Raw genomic sequence first — 21,080 nt, 5'->3', positions numbered from 1 at the left:
TGTCATGTGTTTAAAATAGGTGATGAAGGTGGTATCTTAACTTTACCAAAAACAAAAAAAAAATGTTTTAGATTAATTTTATCATGACAAGCAAAATTAATGCCAGGGTTTAGTGGCTGAAATAAACTGAAATATAATCAAAGTTTAAATTGTCCTTCTGGCTCCCATTTTAGCTCTTAAGCCTTTTAAGATGTTTTCATATATGGCTTTTGCTGGCTTTGTTTGGTTCATAAATCACAGGGTTTGGTTCTAAAATAAATCTTTTTCCACTTCCAGGAGCTGAATTAGTCATTGAGGATCCATTAGAGCACCCCTTTGTAGCTCCCCGTGCACCCTTCATTCCCACTCCCTCAACCCACCACCCACTCCTCACCATTATTGAGACCACCAAAGAGTCCTTGTCCAAGGCCACTGAGGCGGGGGTACCTTGCTTGTCGGACCGAGGCAGCGATGATTGTGATGATGATGGCTTGGTGATATCGGGGTATGGCTCTGGGAAAGCGTTGAAGTCTTACCTGCCCCCACTGATGATGATGAAGATTTTCACTCGAACTCCTCCTTGTTAAGACCTACATCACACTTTCAAGGTGACTACAAAGCACAGGCGCCCAGGACTTTTATACCAAACAAACCTTCCATCTTCAGATGCAGTAGGACAACCACCATACCAGTAACCGCCAACCAGAGCCGCACCACTAACACCTCTGCCTCCACACATCCCTCCACAATTCTCCGGCAAAACAAAAAACCGCGAGCTAAAAACCCCAGCCCCAACCTAGTGTTGCTTCTATTGCCACATCCTGTGAGGTAGACAGCAGCAAGCTGAGGGGCCCATTAATAATTTCCGTCATGTTCCATAATATACCCACAGCACTCCCCACAGAGCCAGGCGTCAGGCGAGTCCCGGGGCCCTCGGAGGTGGTCCGTGAATCTAGCAGCACCACCGGGATGGTCATCGGAATAGTGGCGGCCGCAGCGCTGTGCATCCTTATCCTCCTGTACGCCATGTATAAGTACAGGAACAGGGATGAAGGCTCCTACCAGGTGGACGAGAGCCGGCACTACATAACCAACTCGGCTGTGCAGAGCAATGGCGCTGTCATGAAGGACAAACAGCAGAGCCTGAAAGGCAGCAACAAGAGACAGAAAAACAAGGATAAGGAGTATTATGTGTGACTGAGACTTTGGTCAACACGACAGAACAAAGAGAGAAGGCACTGAGAGAACTTTTATTACCAGTTTCCCTGTGAGGAGCTTTGACAAATGATGGTATAACATGGGACTTGAATAATTCTATACTGTGCTGAATAGTTGAACTGATATGTACTGTAACATAAAGCACACTTACTATTAAGCAAAAGGCTTAATGGCAAGGTTAAATAGCAACTTTAGAAACCTTACACTTCTATCTGGTCAGAGACATTGTCGGTATACAAATATTTCACAGCATCATTCTCCTAAGTGACTTTTAGAGCTACGTGATCCTTGGCATTAAACAATTTTTGTGAAATTGTTAATTACAAAAGGCTCATTATCTTAAACGTTTCCAGCATGTAAGCAACAAGTAGTGCTTAACGAGAGGGGGTCAGGCACACAAAGGACTCTTGTAATCAAAATATTACAGATTTTTATGGTTTATACATAATATAAGTGTGGTGTCTTACTTATTTTTGCTTAAAGCAAAAGAAAAAAAAAAGATTCAAAGAGAACAGTAAGAAAAGAAAACTATTTTATGTGTATAATATGAATCCAAGTGAGCCAATTGCCAAGGGCAGACCTCATACCATCTGTTTGCTCTGGCATCTAATTCACCACAATTATTCTCATTGTCTGACAGACACAGTGACTCTCTTTGTGGGAAGAATTTGTCGGTTCTCTTGGTAAGAAGCGCCTGATTGTAAAATGCATGCCATCCTGATTCCACAGTAAGGTGCAGTACAGTAAAAGTCCAGTAAAGAGTGTTCAGCTTGGATAACACAAAGGCAGTTCTTCATCTAGGATCAGGACTCCCCCCGCCACCTCTTCTCGAAACCTCTCAAACAGATCTCTTCTTGCTGCACAGTCTGTGGTGGTTTTATCTATCTGCACAAGTGTGTGTTGGTTCATTGCCTATCATTCTCTTTTTCTATGGAGGTGTCAGGATGAACACAGATGCAGTACTACTACACTGTTAACCAATGTGTATACAGAAATAAACCAGATGTTGAAAGTGTGAATTCTATCTGCTGTCACAGTCAACTGTGTCAAAAAAACAAGAAAAAAAAGAGAAATTTGTTTACATATTTTATTACATGCTATCTGTTGTACTTTGTAGGTAGTAAATTGTACATATACCATGACAGTTGTAATTTTTAGTACCTCTATTGTACAGACTGAAGATATGATTTATCAACAGATTTCATTACAAAAATCTATCTGTTAATTTACATGGAGAAAGACTTTAACCAGACTGTGGAGAATCATATTGATATTCATGAAGAATAAAAAAAATGTATTGTTAGCCTAGAAATCTACACAGAGATGTTTCTAAAGTTGCATGAATATTTAACTACTTGCAGTTGTCCAACAAATACAAGGTGCCCTTTCTTCTCAACCATGGCGTTCTTGTCCTGGGGTACATTGATTTCTGTTTTGCTTTGTTTGTACTTTTTTATAGAGAGAAAGAAAGAGCATACGCTCCGATTCGTGGTGAAGACAGTAAAGCTCAAATAAAAAGCTATAAAGGGGGGGGTTCACTGTTGAAGAGGACATCATTTCTTCTTTGTCATCAGTTGACATCTTGAAAAACTTTACCACTCATTTATGTTTGCATTTTCTGACATTGCTATTAAAGAAGTGGATACTTTTTTTCTTAGAAATCATATTTTGGGTTACAATTGTTATTTTATTTTATTTTTTTTCTTTTTGCATCCATTTGATAACAAATAAACATTTTTTTTCTGAAGTTATTCTCTTATCAATGGGTAAATGCAGTTGAGCAATTAGTGTAGTCATGCTTTTCCCAATTGTAAGATCATTTCAACATTTCCCCCTCATCTGTGGTCTCACCCCTACGTTTCTGAAGCCAAATGAGGGCAAAGACAAGAAATCATGATGTGACCACCACACTTGAAGCATAAGCAATCGAAACATGGCATTTTATTTGGAATACTAGAAATATTTTATTAACAACACAAATCGTAGTTATTCTGCCTCAGCAAGATGTTTGTGGGATAAATCAAATGATCCCCATCTTAGTCTTCTTATTGCAGGTTATTATTCCAGTTGGAATTTATGTCTTCATTGAAATAACATCCATGTTTCTATCTTGTGTTTTTGAGAAGGCCATAGACCCGGGATCCTCAAATCCAAGCCTTGAGGGCTGGTGTCTTGCAGATTTTAGATGCGACTATGTGTAACCAAGCCTGAGTCAAATCATCAGCTCAATAGCAGCACACTGGAGAACGTGACTCCACTGAGAAGGTGGCTGAAGCACGTCGAACCAAGCACACATCTAAAAGTTGCAGAACATTGGCCCTCTAGGCCTGTATTTGAGGATCCCTGGCTGCCATCCTTTGGTGGGTTCTTCAAGAGCCAGTTTCTTGCAAGTTTTAGACCTTTCTGCTCCAACTCCAACTATTTCCTCAGTTGGTCACCAAGATCTACAAGAGGACCAGAACCTCCAACCACTGACAGAATTTGCTGTTAATACCAAATTACTGAAATCTCTCTGACACTGGTAAAGTTGTGGAATAAATTAAAGAAACTCCATGAAAGTCTCTCTTTAACAGATTTGCCATTCAAGTTGGATTTCAGTTTACAGCTTTGACATTCATTTATTTGTGTCCTATGTTTCCTTAGGAAGTCCAAAGACCTCTCCAGTCCTTACATGGTATTATCCCTGAAGTTTTAGATGTTTTGGGAATACTCTTGATATTGAGGACTGGAACCACTCACGCATAAAATGTTGGTTAGCTAAAAAGGCAGCAAACTGCTCAAGAAATCCTTGCAACAACTTTGGAGGGGAAAAATAATCAACTTTTTTTTTTACAGCTGTCCTTTATCCCACATGAATTCAGATTATACAAGTATTAGGTGTTCATAGCCTGCTTCATGCCTGCTTCAAATGATTAAATAATTCCTTCAAAGTGTCTGCATTGTGAATTATGCATTCATTTAAAGCAGGTGTTTACAAGCAGGCAAACATTACCAACACTGGTAATGTTGGTAATTACCAGGGTAATTACCAACATTACCCTGATGTTGGTTACCAACATTACCAACAGATGTTGCAAGGTATTGGCTTTTTGAAAGATTATCCTCTTTAGCACTAGAATCTTTTTAACACTATTTGTGAAAGTAACATTAGGATCAACAGCTTAAAAGTCTGTGGCCTAAAGGGTTTTGCCTTATATGTTTTAAATGTTGGCCTTTACCACTGACCATTAATGAAGTCCAGGATTTTGTATGCCTTTGTTGCTGTTTGTTGTGTCTGTTTAAATCATTCCTACAAGTAAAGCGTGTCATTGTTGTACATCATCATTTTAGTGGGTATTAGCCATACCATTTAACATTGTTATGTATGTGCCACATATTGAGACTTGAGGAAGAACTGGTCAAAGTCATCATCAGACTCCTACACAGGGATTCTACAGGTAAAGTATTAATATCCTTTGAACTTTGTCCCAATTTGTAAGTCTTCATCTGGAATCTTATGTAATAGACCAACACAAAGAAGAGCATAGCTGTTCATGAAAGTAAACAGACTCAGTTTTCAACATTCTTGGCAGAGAAAGCTCTAAAAAGTCAATACTTTTGAAATACCACCTTTTGCTAGACTAACAGCCTTGTGTCTTTTGGATATGTCTCAACTGGTTTTGCACATTATTGATAACAAAATAGCTGGAGCTCAGTCAAAGTGGATGGACACCATTTGTGCTGTGTAGATTTGCTATTCCCTCTCCCTGCTGGAAAGAAAAGCAGCTGCATTGGGTGATGCTGCCATCATCGTGTAGACTTGTGAGGATGGCTTGTTCCGGGTGTTACTTTTCTGCAGAAGATGCATGTTCCACTTTTGATTTACACCGTGCATAATTTGTGGCTTAAATGGGACTTCTGATTGTTTTTCTGTTTGCTTGTTTTTTTTAAACAATGGCTTTCTTCTTGCCAATCTTCCATAAGATATGAGATTTGTGGTGTCCACAACCAATAGTTCTCCAATTGACAGATTCTCTCATCTGACCTGTGAATTGCTGCAAAATGTTGCCATGAGGCACTTGGCTGCTTTTCTGATTAATGGTCTCCCTATTTGGTTTGTTAGTTTAGGTGGAGTGTTGTGTTTTGGCGTGTTTGCAGTTTTTAATTTCAGATGATGAATTGAATACTGGTCCATGACATGTTCACATCTTGGTGTATTGATTTGTAACCAAATTTGCTTAATACTGCTTCATATTTTAATCAATGCAGTTGATAAGGCCTCCACAGAACACATATATGCATAATGAGATTAAATTACACAGGTGAAAAAATACATAATGCACACACACCACACTTTTTAAAAAAAAGATTGTTGGAAACCAGCTATAATTTTGGTTTCACTTTACAATTATTTGCTGTTGCATGGTGATTTATCACTTAAATAGATCTAATAGATTTGGGCTTGTAATATGACAAAAAGTTTAAGATCTATGAGTTCTTCTGTAGGTACATTAACATCCAAATAAAAATGTTTGAGTAGGTACGTTTAGGCCATCTGGCTGGATGCTCAGCTCAGGTCTGGAGGTGAACGCTGTGGATATGCCCACCACCATTTTTCTCAAGGTAATCACACAAACATCTTTTTTTGCAGAGTTAATGACACAAATCCAGAAATGGATAAACTAGAGGGAATATTAAACATCTACTGGAACAGGCAATTTTAATGAATGGATGAGATGCTGAAGACAAAACTGACTTTGTCAACACGTTAAACCTGGAGGAACTTCTCCTGACTTGATGTTTGAAACAGTAACGGTCCCTATAGAAACTACTCTAATCCTGCCCCCTGAGTTTGATTGGTGAAGTTGACACTTTAAATCAATTCTTGATATGCTTCAGCGCAGGAACATGAAACAATCAATTAGCCATTACATAATTATATCAAGTTCTTCAAATGAAATCAATACATTTCAGGCATTTATGATTACATAAACATTTAGTAAATTATTTATGTATTTATTCCCAGTTTTTAAAAAATGAATAATGCATTTAAATAACTATTTCATAAGCTATATATTTATTGTAATATAGCATTATTCACTTTCCACAGTCCCATATAAATCAAAACGTCTGGAAGGCATTATATTTGGATAGTTATACTTTCCTTGGTAAACAAAATGGTATAATTTTCCGTTGTGGTTTTTGTCTATTCATCTTTCCAGAGCAAATAAAACCAATTTAAATTTATTCTGCTTCTCCCAACAGAGCTTAAAAGTAATATTTTCTGAAATTCTTCTTTGTTTTGTCAAGCATTGGTAATTTCTTAGTAGTTCAGTAAGGACGTGTCTACGCCACACATGTCTAAAGAGGAAAGTAAAACGCAGGCTTTGTCATTGGCATAAACCAGCTCGATTACAATTTTAAAACTCAGACAGCAGATTGTTCTCAGAAAGGCTCTTTAAAGAATGTTAAGTTACAGGGCTACAAATTTAAGAGGTCACAAGACAGGTTTAAGAGGTCTAAACTCAAAATGAGTTTAGACCTCATAAACAGAATGATGAAGATAAAAGGATGTTACTGGACAAAACCATGCTAAGAGCTTCAGCTGAGAACAGTAAGCAGAAATCATGTTAATGTTCTGCATATTTGCGTGTGGTGACTTTGATTGTTTGCATCTGTGTCCTACTTTTTATAAACTGTTGGGTCCATTGTTTTTGCAGTGGGGAGATGAATGTCCTGTAATCAGCTTTTGTTATTGTTATTATATCCAGACATGTTTTTGTAGAAGATTTGCTGTTTTCATTGCCGTGGAGGTTTCTTGTTAACATGAAAGGCAGACAGTTGTTCTGTATCCCATTTCTGATCAGTTTCCAGCGACCGGCCCACTGATTTCCAAATAGTGATTAATGATTCAGGCAAAAAGATGAGCTTCTTCACCAAAAATACCGAAGGAAAAATGTGAGCTTTTACAAGTGCTTCGTAAGTTATCAGCTTTCCTCCCACTGTTTATGACGAAACAAAGTAAAATATTTTGACATCCTTTGTAGAAACACATCTGAAGTTCACATGTGATCAAATGTAGAGATATGTTTATAGGTAGTCACTGTACAAAATGGAAATGAAAAATGTGAAAATTAATGTGCTGAAAGCAAAACGGTAAGATGTTAGTAGAACAACGTAGTCGCTTTCTAAACCTCCCTAAAACTCCAACGGGAAGGGATGAGACAAAATATTCATTGTCATCTGGTTCTTTGCTTTCAATAAAAAACCTGTACACTACTTTTACAAATGACACGTTTTCGATAAATTATCTTTTTAATGGCTTCACTTCAACATTGAGTGAAACTGATTAATTAGAATGTGTGCAGTTAGAAAAGTAATATTAATAGCTAATAACTAAAGATGAATAAGGAAGCAAAACAAAATGTAGAAAATGAAGCATATTAGCAGGGCCTCAAAGTACACGTTTATGCTATATTATTGGATTTATTTTAGAGTACAGCATGACGTGAATAACATTTTTTTTTTCATTTTCTGTTTTTTTTTAAGCTGGGTGCATGTTTCTTTGACAAACCTCTTGTAGAACGGACTTTTTCAGGTTAGAGGAAATGAAATGTAATTTAAAAGATAGGCTCTTTTTGCAAACAACTATATCTTTGCTCTGCAGAAAACTGATTAAAATGGTAGATGATACTTTCAACATGCAGGATTATTTCATGAGGGAGAGTTTTTAAAGTTTATTTTCATTGTTATTTATAAGAATAACAATAAAAATAAAAGGATTAATTAAGTGTAAGACAAGAAATACATAGTGAAAAGAACGACGTCTGTGTGTATTGTAATTGATCAACATAACATTCATCAGTGTCATAATGTAACATTGTGGATATTTAGGTATTGATATAAGGTATGTTTTGTCAAAGGCATCAAATAGTGATATAAAATGTTATCTTATTTTTACCAGTCGTTAATCCTTTAGTGATTGGCTTGATGGTTGTTCAGGAGGCTCCACTTCTTCTGCTTCTGGGTCAAGGTTGTATGGCTGTGCCACTGTGCATCTGTTGGTAGCCATTTTCACGTGTCTGAGGTGCGAGTGTAATCACCGAGTTAGGAGGTGTCTCCAGCAGCAGCTCATTTACATAATAATGACATGGCCCGAAAACGCCACATCCCTTAATGAGCTCAAAACAGGCATAGCTGATCTGATGAAATCTAATCTGAATATCTGAGAATAATTTTGAGTATTAAATGTAATGAACATGTTTTATAGCCCACAGCTTGAATCTATCCAAACATTATTGTGAATATTTAAATTATTAAGTAGAAATGCGCAGGTATTTATATAAAACCATAATGGGTGAAATCTGTTTTACATGTTTTCCAACCTCCGCTGACATTGTGTTGCTAATTTGTGTCCTTTCTTGCAATGGTTCTTTTCGTTGTCACTCTTCCAACATTACTTGGAGTCTGGCTGGACTCTGTGTGCTTCTCAGGGGTAAGGAGACAGCCGGTTTCCTTTTAAACACTGGGTGTGATTGCCCAGAATCTGCAACAAAAGATTCTTTTTCAAACACTGTCCAGGGAAGGCTGTAGTGACCTGGATTCGTTGTCACAAATATCGGATGACAGCTTTGGGGAGCAGAAGGGCGAGATAATGGAAAATTAGAAGCTTGGAGTATTATGGAACAGGAAGGGTGCCTTTCCAAATGTATACACATCCACATTTTATTGTCCTTCATCTATTTTGTTTGTCTTAGACTAACTGGTCAATAAATCAGAACAAAGGTTCAGCTGAACAACAAACCGGGGTCCACCGGAAAATAAATTTTGAAGCTAGCCCCTAAACCCTCTTAGGAAGTTAAATACTTTATGAAAAGTCATGTTGCTATCATTTGCAAAGAAGAAGAAATGGCAAAACAGGAAAAAAATAAATCAGTGAGTGATTTTTAAACTTACTTAAATATTTATTGGCTGTAGATTGTCATGTTGTGTCTTGCTAAATTCATTTACACATATCCATCCGTTCTTGCATTACATGTTGCAAGATATTCTAAATAAAAACACTGACAGGATTTGCATAAACTGTGAATTAATATATGACTAATATACAATATATATTTGTTTGCAAAAACACTCTGACTCCTTTGATGGCACCGACTTTTGTCAACAGCTCTTAAAACTAGAATGGACAAGAGAATTATTTCGGAATACTTTGTTAATCTATTCAATTGACCCTTTGCACATAATGTTGCTCTCTTCAGAAAGTGGTCCACTGGTCAATCTGTCCACTCTTGTAAAGCTTGTCAACAAACAGACAGTTGGTAGCTGAAAGTCAGTTTCATTTAGATAATTTCATTGTAAAACGGTCCTAGGCTGCTGCACAGTTGACTGCACAAACAAATAATAATGCAAACCAAACTTGTCATTTCATCGTAAACTTTTTATGAGGAAATAGAAGCAGGGTCCACGTCTCTGGGCATCGACGACATCTGGATTGGATCATCGCACGGTGTCGTGAAACAGAGGAGTATTCTATGTCCTTGCTGGAAGAAATGAAGCAACAAGGAACGATGGCATCCAGGCCAGCTTGTTTTCAACCAGTCACAAAGTTCAGGCTCAGCAACCGCTTGGGGTTACATCAGTGTCCTTGGCTAAGCTCATTTCCATTCCTTTAAAGGCAGCATTAATGCAGAAATGTAACACATGCTGCTGTCTGAAAGACCAGACCTCCTCCAGGAACTTGGATGCATTGGAAAACCACTTTCTGCTCACATTCTAAAAGGCATGCTTGAGAAAGAAGAGGAAATTCCTGCCGTACTGACCTTTCCCCAGCAAAGAATGTTGGAGAATTTATAAACCCCAAATGGCATGATGAAACTAAAACATGTCCAAAGGATAAATGGGAGAAAGTAACATTTGAAACTCCTCAAAAGTTCTAACTTTATGGTTTGGGAAGATTGCAAAGTGGAAAAAGCTGTACTGAAAACAGCTATTTAGATGACAGAACTGAAAACAAAGTTCCAAACATCAGTTTCTTAATGGTGTTGGGAGGACAACATGTTTATTGTTGCATGTCTTAGTAATGGCTTGAGATTAACCAACAGAATAGCTCAAAGATGACACATCAAACATTTTCAAATCAAACATTAAACTTTATTTTTCACCACTGGTGTTTCCCCCCCATTTCACATATAAAAATAAGTGTTACACTTAAACAGAGATGGAAACCAGAGCTGTCTGCATGAGACCGTAACACGAGACAGAACTTGAAAATGAAAACAGATGCAATGAACCTGCGACATGATGACAAAGTGTTGTCTATTATCCAACCAGAGACTGAGCCGCTAACTCTTTCGTCAAAGGTTTTCATTTGCACACCTTTATCACTGAGGGCAGGACAAATCATCTGTCCGGAGAAAAAAATTCTGCCTGGCTTTGTTTCATATTCCTTCATTTATTTTCTGCCATCTATCTGTCCATCCTAACAGGTAGAGAATACATTTTAAAAAAATCTCTGTATGTACAGGTATGAATTCTGCATTAGGAGCTGAATAAAGGGAATTCTGAACCTGGAAGCTTGCTGGCTTTTATTGCATCCTAGATTAAACTTTTTCAGCCTAACTCAGGAAGCAAGTTTCTGTTGCTGGAATACAAATCCCCCTCGCCTGACTAAAACATCTGCAGCAATCCAGTCATCTTTAAGATATCCTGCAAAACATTAAAATGTTCTATGAAGGTAGCATGAGTTGTGTCAATATAAATCTCTACCTGTAATCTTGCAGGCCAATTTACAAAGGTTTGCACCAGTTAACGAGTCACTTTTCTTGTAGTTTAGGAGCTGGTGGTAGTCACGTTAGTGCAAAAGATTTTTCTTGTTATAGTTGTTTTGGCAGTATGTCTGATCCTGACATCTCATACACCTGAACAAGTGTAATTTACAAAAGTAAAAACAGATAGTCCTGATAAACTGTGGTTTATCTCCAACAAACAGGGAAAAATTTGCATGCCTTGGTAAATCTTTCTCTGAAACAAAATAGATTTAATGTGGCTTTCAAACTAATCATGTGACCCCCTTTAGTGCAAAAGTGCTGAAACAAAAGGCATCTGGGCTTATTTTCTCTTTTTTTTTTTTCCCTTTCAAAATATTTTTTTCCTTGTTTCCTCAAGAATTCCAGGTGCTTTTCTGTTCCAGAATACAGAACAGATATATGATCTGAGGTCTGTCTACTGCAGCACTGCTTACTCTGTAGCATCACAGTCATGCCAAGGATTTGTGCAGTAAATCATGCCTCTAGTTCTACCAATACTGAAGCAGTCCGGAAGTTATTTATTCGCATGTTGTGAATGTTTGGAGATCTTGAGATAAGAATAAAAGCTGGACAGATCAGATTTTTCTGACTGATGCTGATTTCCAGTTTTCTTTACTTGCTAATTCTGAGAACTGCAACACACAAAAATAGCACGTTTTGATAGTGATTGTAGCATTGAAACCAGTACAGAATAGCATGTCATAAACTCTTACCAGATGTATAGTAAATTCAAAAAAGAATGGATCAAATTATCTGCGTTTTTTAGACTAAAGAGTTGCTAGCTATGTTGCCTGTAAAAAAATAAATATAAAATTCTGACTTCTTTTTAGCTAATCTGTGTGTTGATCAAAGGAACCTTGAACATTTATAATCTTTGGATCAAACTTATTGGTGTATCTTTAAAAATAACATAACTGTAAAATGTTTTTAGTTTAATCTTTCCAGGCTAACATGTTTTTTTTTTTTCTAAAGCTGCGTCTGACATCCAGTACAAGAGCCATTTCATTCAGTCAATGATGAGGATTTAAGTAGTAGAGCAAAACAATATGTCTTGTCCCAATCATCACTAGCAAATCAATATGTGCCATACAGCAACTGCAAAAAGACTGCTCAAGACTGAGTAAATCTTTATATCTGTTGCTGCTGTTATCTCCCTGATTTCCCCTTTACTGGACAATAAAAGTTGTTTCTATTCTTTTCTGACTTTTCATGCATGCTCAAAACCCTCCATGACTTACCGTGATCCATTCTTCTCTAACGGGGAGCGCACTGACTTCTTCATGCTTGCCTGACCTCACCAACACCCTGTGAAGCAACACCCTGTGAAGATCACCTACTTTTAGACGGATTTGTGCGGTACAGCAGTGTGTTTGTCCACTGTTGAAATGTTACAAAGTGGTAAGCTGGGTCTACCAATTCCAAAATTCAACCAAATCTCTTTCCAAACCCCCAGCAATCATTCAAAAGACAAATAATTTAAAAAGAGTCCCTTTGTCAAATAAAAATGTGGTACAACCTATAACTGATGAGTAAACGTACCAAAGGCTTTTGTCATGCCTAAATAATTACAAACAGCTTTTTTATTAAGGGGAATCCTCATTATCTAGTCTAGTCCAAATGTAATTTTCAGCATTGAGGTATTTCAAAAGCCTGAACTTTCTGCATAATTCAACCTGTGGAAACAGGGAATTTCAAAATCACAAAATCTCTCCAAAACAGCAAGGCATATAGAAGTGTTTCTAAATGTTAGTGAACACAGCAAAGCTTCATGTCAGCTAAAGGAAAGTTTTAATTGCCAGATAAGATTAAAGCTGGGCTTTATGTTTTAGTTAAGCACACATAGACTGAAACTAAAAGCACACAATTGCTACCCTGAATCCCTGAGGTGGTATTAAAGTAGTGGAACTGGGAAATAAGATACAGACAAACCATGAAGACCTGTGGCCCTAAGCTAGATTTTTTTTTTTTTTTTAACCAATGGAATAATGTCCTCTGCATGCAGTTATTGTAAGAAGGAACTTAATTTAAAATAACAATGGGATGAAAAGGAAAGGCCACATTGAGTCAAATGTCTGCCACATTAAATCTGTTTTGGTTTCATATCAAAACATGAATGAGAACAATGCTGTAGCATGTCCTGCATGGAAAATCAAGAAGGTAAAGGTGCAGATAAATGTTAACTTGTTGGAATAGTGCAAAAAACATCTACAAAAGATGTAAAAAATATACAATCCTTCTAAAAATAATCACAAAATCTTTCTTAAATATTTTCAAATTTGGAAATTAGTGTTTTTCTTCTTTAGAACATGTTTTTCAGCAGCAAATCGGTACAAACGCGGACAAAACACACTCGGTGTGTATGAAAACAAAAAAAAGTGCTCTGCAGTTCCAGGAAATAGTTGTTTAGAGCCCGATGGCTGACATCTTTATGACAAACCCTTTTCAGTTTTACCTTATACAAAGCCATGAGGCTCTGTGTTCATGTGTCCTCTGTCATGTCATTCATAACTCCTACCGTCTGCCGTAACTCTGTTCCAGCCACTGCCTCACATCCTTCAGGTTGTAGAAAAATGGTCCCTTTCCTCCCAGGTAGGCGATCTTCCTTTGGTGCACTATGCAGACCCGTTCATTTGCCACCCCGTAAGCAATGTTGGCATTGTTATCCATGCAGTCGGCCACTAGCTGGCACTGTGGTGGTAGGGAAAAGTGATCGATGAGTTGGCGTGCAGCTCCTATTCTCTCCTCAAGGTTCTGGTGTTTCCGGAAACTGAAAGAACATTGCCCCATGGGAGGGGCTACCCAGCCATCGGAAGGATGGGCCTCATCAATATAGACCAACAGGAAATCAGCCACGTCGCTGAAGTCCTCCACGAGCTGCCGGAAGGCAGGCAAGTGGCTGATGAATGGGGGTCAGGTGGCCGAGCCAAAGTTCACCACCAGAGGGCGATCTGTTGACTCGAAATCCAGAAGGCGACATTCACCTCCAGTCTGGATCCTTGACCCACATGGGACAACAGTGCTGCTCCACCGAGGTCCATCGGGAACCTTCACCACCTTGGAGTTTGGTGCCTCACAGCCAAGTTTCACCTGAGGAGGTACAAATGCTAACATTTATTTCTTATAGACAACAATCTCTGATTCACTCATATTCTGTGTGATCATAGGTCTGTATTACACTTACACTATTACACTGCAGTGTTTTGAACACTATTTAGGTCTTACTTGTGTCACGGGTTGGAGTTTCTTTCTCTCAACAATTAATAGAGCTCCACGATGTTCTGTGCTTGGGTGGTTAACTTTCTATATATTAAACGTCTGCTTGTCGACACAGTATGTATTTTCACGCCAATACGACGACACACATGACATCTGTAAAGCCTGAGCGTTTTAAGTCAGAATCATAGACAAACACATGGAAAATGGAAAAAGGAACTGCCTGCAGGTCAGAGATGTTCTCTGCATCAAGTGAATTTCAGTGTCTTGTTCCTAAATGATGCCAGGAAGAAGCCAGCCATGGATTAAGGGATCAAGCGCTTATCTACCTTAATGGGTTAATTGGCCTGGTCTTTAGCTGAGAAGAAGCTGAACTGAAATATGAATCTGTGGAATTAATAGTGCATTTAGCTATTGTTATGAGATGTGGATCATGACAATGATCCTGGATACAGGAAGATAAACTGATGTTCCTCTGAAGGGTGACTGGGCTTTGCCTTACAACAACAATGTCTTGTTTCAGGCCACCATTGCCAGTGTTGGTTATGTTTTAGACATTTAGTTCATCACATCTAAAATTGTTCAATAACAGGCCTTTGCAGAACTTGATGAAATGCTGAAGAAATAATTTGGCCATTCCCAACACCTGTGTTGGTACAGGCAGTAATCTAAAGCTTGTTGGACAAGGAGCGCTGACGACTGAAGTTGAACATTCCTGCTTTAGAGCTGAAATTAGAAGCTCCTCCAAAGGTGTTAGCAGAGGTGGTGCAAGTATGTCCCACTGGGTGGGTCGAGCCAGCACTTATTTGAGGAACTATAACTCTTTGTGACATCAGGATTCATTGGGATCCACCCCAATGAGCTGGAAAATGTCTGGGTTTACCTGCTGGGCCTATTACGGCTATGATCTGATCTTAATTTAGAGGAAGAGAATGAGTGGTTGGATGGACAGACGGACTGTACTCCTGTAGGTTTTATGAAGGTATTTAACATTCAATAAAAGTCAGTCAATTCCGGAAAGGAATTTACTTGAGAATGGCTTAAACAGACCTTCGTGGGAAAACCTGTACAAAGAAACCACAATGTATGGAAGCTGAGATGACAAAAAACGGCTGCAATCAGAAGGGATGGAAATTAGACCAGTGGAAACTATGGCGTTGATTTGATGTATCCAGATGTGAGATCCTCTACTGTGGCAGAAAAAGTACATGGACTGTGTTTGTATAGCGGTTTCCACTGTCAAAAAGGTGCCAGGCTTCATTGTGCCATGGCTAGATGTTCATAGAAAAAATAACAATTCTTTGCTATTAATGAAAAAGTACTAGTTCTACTGTCAGATTATTTTTCCCATAAGTAAAATACTCTGCCAACAGAAGTAGTATTTTTATCAGTATTAAGCAATTGTTGTCTAAAACAAGCTTATATCTTACTGAAAATGTATTTGTAATTTAGACTCATTTCAATGCGCTAAGATGTCTGCACTAGAGACTAGACCAAAAATACTTGGTAAGATTTTGTGTTTTTGCAGAGAGCTCAGATTAAGCTAAAATTCTTTAAGGAATGTTTTCCGTGACTGTTTTGGTCCACAGAGAAGGATGTGTTAAAGTTGGCTGCTTTAAATAATAAAAAAATGGTTCAGCACTTGTGTTTACAATATAATTCCAGATGTGACATTCCATGATCTGGAAGTGCTAAAAGGTTAAATGGGCTTTATGGTGTCAGTGAAGTAACTGGAAAGGGCTTCACACAAATAAAAAAACCTAACACCTTTCAAATATGCTAAGGGTAAGTTTTAAGATGTATCCTGCTTGAGAATAACTGGACTCATGGCAATGATTAAGAGTTCAAACTTAACCTGTCATTATGACAAACAATACTGATGCTTACAGAGTAGTGTCATGTTGTGTGGTCTGTTAATCACGCAACATGTGATTAACAGACCATGTTGTGAGTGTTTCAAAGTTGAGAAACTGATTAAAATACCCATATTGCAGTGCCTTGCAAAAGTGTTTATTAACATCCGAGCCAGGTTGCTCCTAACATTACAGGCTCAAAAGATTCTCAATGTTCTCATTCCATAGAACACTATGTTCAGGCTAAAGTTCAGTTCAGACACAGAGTGGAATGAACTGGACTGGACACAGAAATGGATTGTCATTTATGTGTGATAAATGCTTTTATTTATTTTTTTTTTGCATTATGGGTATGAATCTGTTCTTGGTTAAGAAAAAAATGTTGCATAGACAGTACGTTTTCAATACTCACAAATTTGAGTGGATTTTCATAGAAATGCATGTGCTAGATCAGCACAAAGGTAGCACATAATTGGATCCATAACTTTTAATTCAACATCTTAAAAGTTTGACATGGACTTGTATACGGCTCCCCAACATAAAATCCACCGCAAATAATTCCCTTTAAAAGTAGTCTAATTAGAAAATAGAGTCCACCTGTGTGTAATTTTATCTGAGTTAAAATCCAGCTGTTTCGTGAAGTTTGCCAGAGAACAATGCCATAAAAATAAAGGAACACGTCAGATATGTCAAAATAAAGACGTGAAGAAGATTAAGGGAGGTTTAGGTAATAAAATATATCAAGCTTTGAGCATCTGTCATAGCTTTGCGTCATGCCAAGCCATTCCTTCAAGAGTGGTATAAGATGGCTTGTTTGCAGTTCGCCACGTGCCATGTGAGGAACACCACAGATATGTGCAAGATCGTGCTCTGGTCAGAGGAGATGAAAACTGAACTACCTGGCCAACATGCAAAATGCTGTTTGGCAGAAATCTCCAGAATGAAATATGGTGGTGGCAACATCATGCTGTTTGGATGCTGAGGACAGGCAGTAGTAGGAACATGGATGAAGTTAGAGACTGCAAAATTGGATGTAGGGGTGAAATTTTATCGTTTAGCAGAACAAAGACCCAAAACACAGTCATTGAGCTACAGGGGGGTAATTAGGATGAGAGGTGCACAGTATCGCAGTCGTCATGGAATATCAGTGTGTGTAATCGCACAGCTGCAAAGGACCGCTAGGATCCAAACTTTATAAGATACTATACTTCAAGCACCAGACGTTCATGTCCAGCATATTACTATTATATCTGAACAGTTGGGTGAAGTTTAACTGTGCCTGATGCCCATATCTGATGCAGTCATATTTAATAAATTTGAATATTTAAAAGTTTGTTTACTAGTACCTCAATTCACTAATTGAAACACTTACTGGCTATAGTCCATTAGTCAGTATGTTGTTAATCTTTAATCACTAAGTGACACACTTGGTGATTATAGATTAACAACATGCTGACTAATATTTTCAAGCCATGTTTATCCATGATAATTATGACTTCTGATAAAACAAATGGTAATATTAAGATTAGAATACTGTGTCAGCCCAATAAAAACATACCTAGTAGGGAAATGTGGGCTTAATGAAAATGATCTTTAGCACCTGCATAAGTTATTTCACTTTTAATCTGACAAACGAGTCTCATTGCAATGCATTTTTTAGATAATAAAAATTAGATGATAATAAAACTAATGCTGAATTGTTTGCCTTTAGTTTCTTCAGAATACATAGTACAAAAAGCAGGAAGCAATAATTACACAGACATATCACAAATACTTAGGTTAATTAGCAGAAGGTCTACAACATGAGGAAAGTTGGGAGGGGGCGGGGGACGGGCAGAGATTAAGATGAACTTTTTACAACATAAAAATCTAATTTGTAGATTTTATCAGAATACAAAACTACTAAGGCTCTTGGTGAGGAAACGATGTTCCAAGTGACTGCACTGGAAAACGCAGATTAAAATCAGCATAGTTAAACAAAATCTTTAACCGTTCAATAAAAAAATAAAATAAAATAAAAAATCTCGTATTATCTTATCAGGATGACTCATAATATTAATTCTAAAAAAAAAAATTAATAAATTAAAAAAAAAAACGTTAAACTTTGTGCAAGAAGAACTGAAATTTACTACTGTGTCGCTACCCCAAACCTGAAGGCTGAAACAACTTGAGCGGAGTGCAGCACCACAGAGAGCGGTCCGGTCCGGTCCGGTCCGGTCCGGACCCGGGTCAAGAGTCTTACCTGTTTGTAGGCGTCCAGCAGGAAGCTGTTCCAGATGGAGCGCAGCCCCTCGGATGTCAGCATGCGTCGCCACTCTCCGCAGCCGGCGGAGCGCGACCGGCTCAGTAGCGCCACGACGCGCTTCACCAGCACCACGGAGTCGTACAGAGCCAGAAAGAGACAGTTGGAGAAGAAGCCGGGCAAGATCTGGAGTGTGACGAGCAGGTCTTCACTCGCACTTCCCATTTTCTCTTTTTGACGGTTCAGTGGAGAGGCTGAAGACCGCGGCTCTGATCTGCTGCCCTCATAGTGTCGGATCTGCGCCAGTCTTTGCGCCCGAACCCCTCTGATATCCAGCACCTCCCTGGAAAGGATGGACTCTGTAGTTAATGTTGAGTCCCACGGCTTATCTTTGCTGAATGATCCTGACGTCAGATTCGGCGCAGACCTCCAGTCTCCTCCTTTCTCTCCTCCCTCAGAGGCGTCCAGACTTACTGGATCAAACAACAGATTTCCTTCCTTTGTCCACTTTGTCCAAACACCGAAGAAAAGATCTCATAAAAGAGGGTCTCCATGTTCCTAATCTAATTTTGTGGGCACCCCCCTAACAGCGTCGCAGTAGAGAAATGTGACGGCCTTTTGTTAAAGTTTTTGATCTGCAGCCATCTGCAGTTTGGACAGTTTGGTCCCAGCTTTTCCCGTCTACAAGGTGTCCTTTGGGGACAAAACATTCATTGTCACGGATGCTTGCAAGTCTGAGGATTGTATAATCTGCATGACCCTGTAGCAGAGACCACCTAGTGATTGGCAACCAACAAGCAGTTGAATGGGTGCACCTGATAAAGGCTGGAGAATGTTCAGGTCTTGGTTTGTTTTCAGACCATGTAACCTTTAATCAAAGGATTGTTTTGTTGTGATTAAAGCTTTTCAATATCATACCAAGGAATATTAGGTTATTATATTTGACATGTTTCAGGCTATTAGTGTCAATGGAAAAGATAATAAAATGCCACAGACAGCAGTGCAGTATCTGAATGTACAAGTGAAGCCAACAAAGGATCATTTTTTAGCTCTTGGCTGTTGCAATTACTAAGGAACGATTTCCTGATTGGTCATTTTTGCTGTTGATTGAGGTAGATTAGCTCAGACGAAGTAGAATAAGCTGTGATCATTTGTACATTTCTACTTGAAACACGATAAACTCGTAGCAAATCAAAAAAATAAAAAAATAAAAGGTTATGACGTGTCCAGCATCTGACTGTGCAATAACTGTTGTGATAAAAAGAATGAGCAAAGTTTTTTTTTTTTTTTACGATATACCACCAAAATGTATGATGGAAGCTTTTTTAAAGTATTTACAAAGTGTGTGTGTATTCCTTTCAAAGAATTTGTTTTGGTTTGCATGTAACATGCAAAGCAGGACCTAATGCATGTCCCTGATGACGCCAGGTGAACATCAGATAGTTTAATTTGCTGCTGCCAGGTTGAGTTATTTTTATTTTGCTTTTCATTTACATGAAATCTATTATTAAACTTCAACAAAGCAAAGTGGCTCATGCGGATATAAGTTGTTTGCAAAAGTATTCAAATGCTTTGAACTCTTCATCCTTTTGTTATTGTTTGTTTTTAACAGAAACTTTTATTCCACGGTCCAACATAAACTACTCTCTAATTGCAACATGGGATGAAAATGAAACATGGTTTGTAAAAGATTTTACAAAAACCTACACACTTGTTGGATTTCCATTCTATCCACAGACTGACTGAATCACATTCCTCAGCATTCATCGCATCGGAGACGTCACAGATAAGAACTCAGCCCTGCAATAAAACCCGGAGCTGAACATATAAGAGTTGTCTTTTGAGGCCCAGCCTCTCACAGCAGAGACACACGGGTGAAATCGAACACAGTAGTTTGGTGGAGCTGAGCAGGGGAGGCGAGGGAGAGGGGTGCTCTGTGAGGCAAAGGCTCGGCTTGGAGACTTCAGCTTCGAGTGTTCAGGCACCTCCGAATGGCTGCTATGGGGATTTCTCAAACGTGCATGAAAGAATCAAAGCAACACTTCAGGTATTTGATAAGGGAAATACCTAAAGTTGCCTACCGATCTGCGTATCGGTGTATAAATGTGTGAGCGTTTGTGAGTGCGAATGGGTGAATGTGACTCTAGTGTAAAGCGCTTTGAGTGGTCAAAATGATTGGAAGAGCACTATATAAGTTCAGTCCATTTACCATTTATAACATGACGTAAAGCTCAGAACACCTCCAACCCCCTTTAACTTTATTAATAATGTCATTGATAGTACATTGTTAATCATATTTATTAATAATTTCATAGGCTAAACATTAATTTTGATTACTAACTCACTGGAGGACTCTATTAATTGAAGTCTGAAGGAAGATGTTTTCTCTAGATTTTCTTAAAGGGGAAGGGTTCAGGATAAGATATAGACACTTCACACACGACAGCCTTGCCTCTGTCAGACTGCCCTATAGAGCAGGTGTGGCTACAATCCAGTAGCTTGCCACCATCAGCATGCAAATGTGTGTGTGAATGGGTGAATGAGAATGTAATGTGAACAACCTTTGGGTCCTGTGGACTCAATAAGGCACCATGTAAGTACAAGCTATTTACCATTTTACCATCATGTTACAATGTCATTCCCTCATCAATAAAATACCTGCGGTGTTGCTTTGGTTCTTTAATACAAGTTTCAGAAATCCATGAATCTCTGGTGGTACTTCCTCTCACAAAGTGCTGCCTGTTTCCACAAAGTTCCTCCGTTGAGCTGCAGTCTCCAGCCAAGCTT

At 38.5% G+C, this 21,080-nt stretch overlaps 2 protein-coding genes across 2 annotated transcripts; one reads left to right on the top strand and one right to left on the bottom strand.

Moving 5' to 3' along the window:
- Positions 1–236: 236 nt before the first annotated feature.
- On the top strand, positions 237–2,861 carry LOC107836368 (neurexin-3a-beta-like; the record flags this gene model as incomplete). The annotated part of the gene is given in 3 exon segments (XM_016671986.1): positions 237–524; positions 527–794; positions 797–2,861. Coding segments are annotated over 3 exon segments (936 nt in total), but the record flags the coding sequence as incomplete, so codon positions are not given.
- An 8,448-nt stretch (positions 2,862–11,309) lies between these two features.
- LOC103138738 (type II iodothyronine deiodinase-like) lies at positions 11,310–18,696 on the bottom strand. The gene is made up of 2 exons (XM_007553069.2): positions 18,294–18,696; positions 11,310–14,072 (listed from the first exon to the last, which is right to left on the bottom strand). The coding sequence occupies exons 1-2, from the start codon at positions 18,516–18,518 to the stop codon at positions 13,497–13,499; spliced, it is 801 nt and encodes a 266-aa protein (XP_007553131.2). The 5' UTR covers positions 18,519–18,696; the 3' UTR covers positions 11,310–13,496.
- Positions 18,697–21,080: the final 2,384 nt, after the last annotated feature.

The sequence above is a fragment of the Poecilia formosa genome, unplaced genomic scaffold (assembly GCF_000485575.1).
Source record: "Poecilia formosa unplaced genomic scaffold, Poecilia_formosa-5.1.2 Scaffold54, whole genome shotgun sequence".
Taxonomy (NCBI): domain Eukaryota; kingdom Metazoa; phylum Chordata; class Actinopteri; order Cyprinodontiformes; family Poeciliidae; genus Poecilia; species Poecilia formosa.
This window is presented reverse-complemented; position numbering and strand designations above follow the sequence as displayed.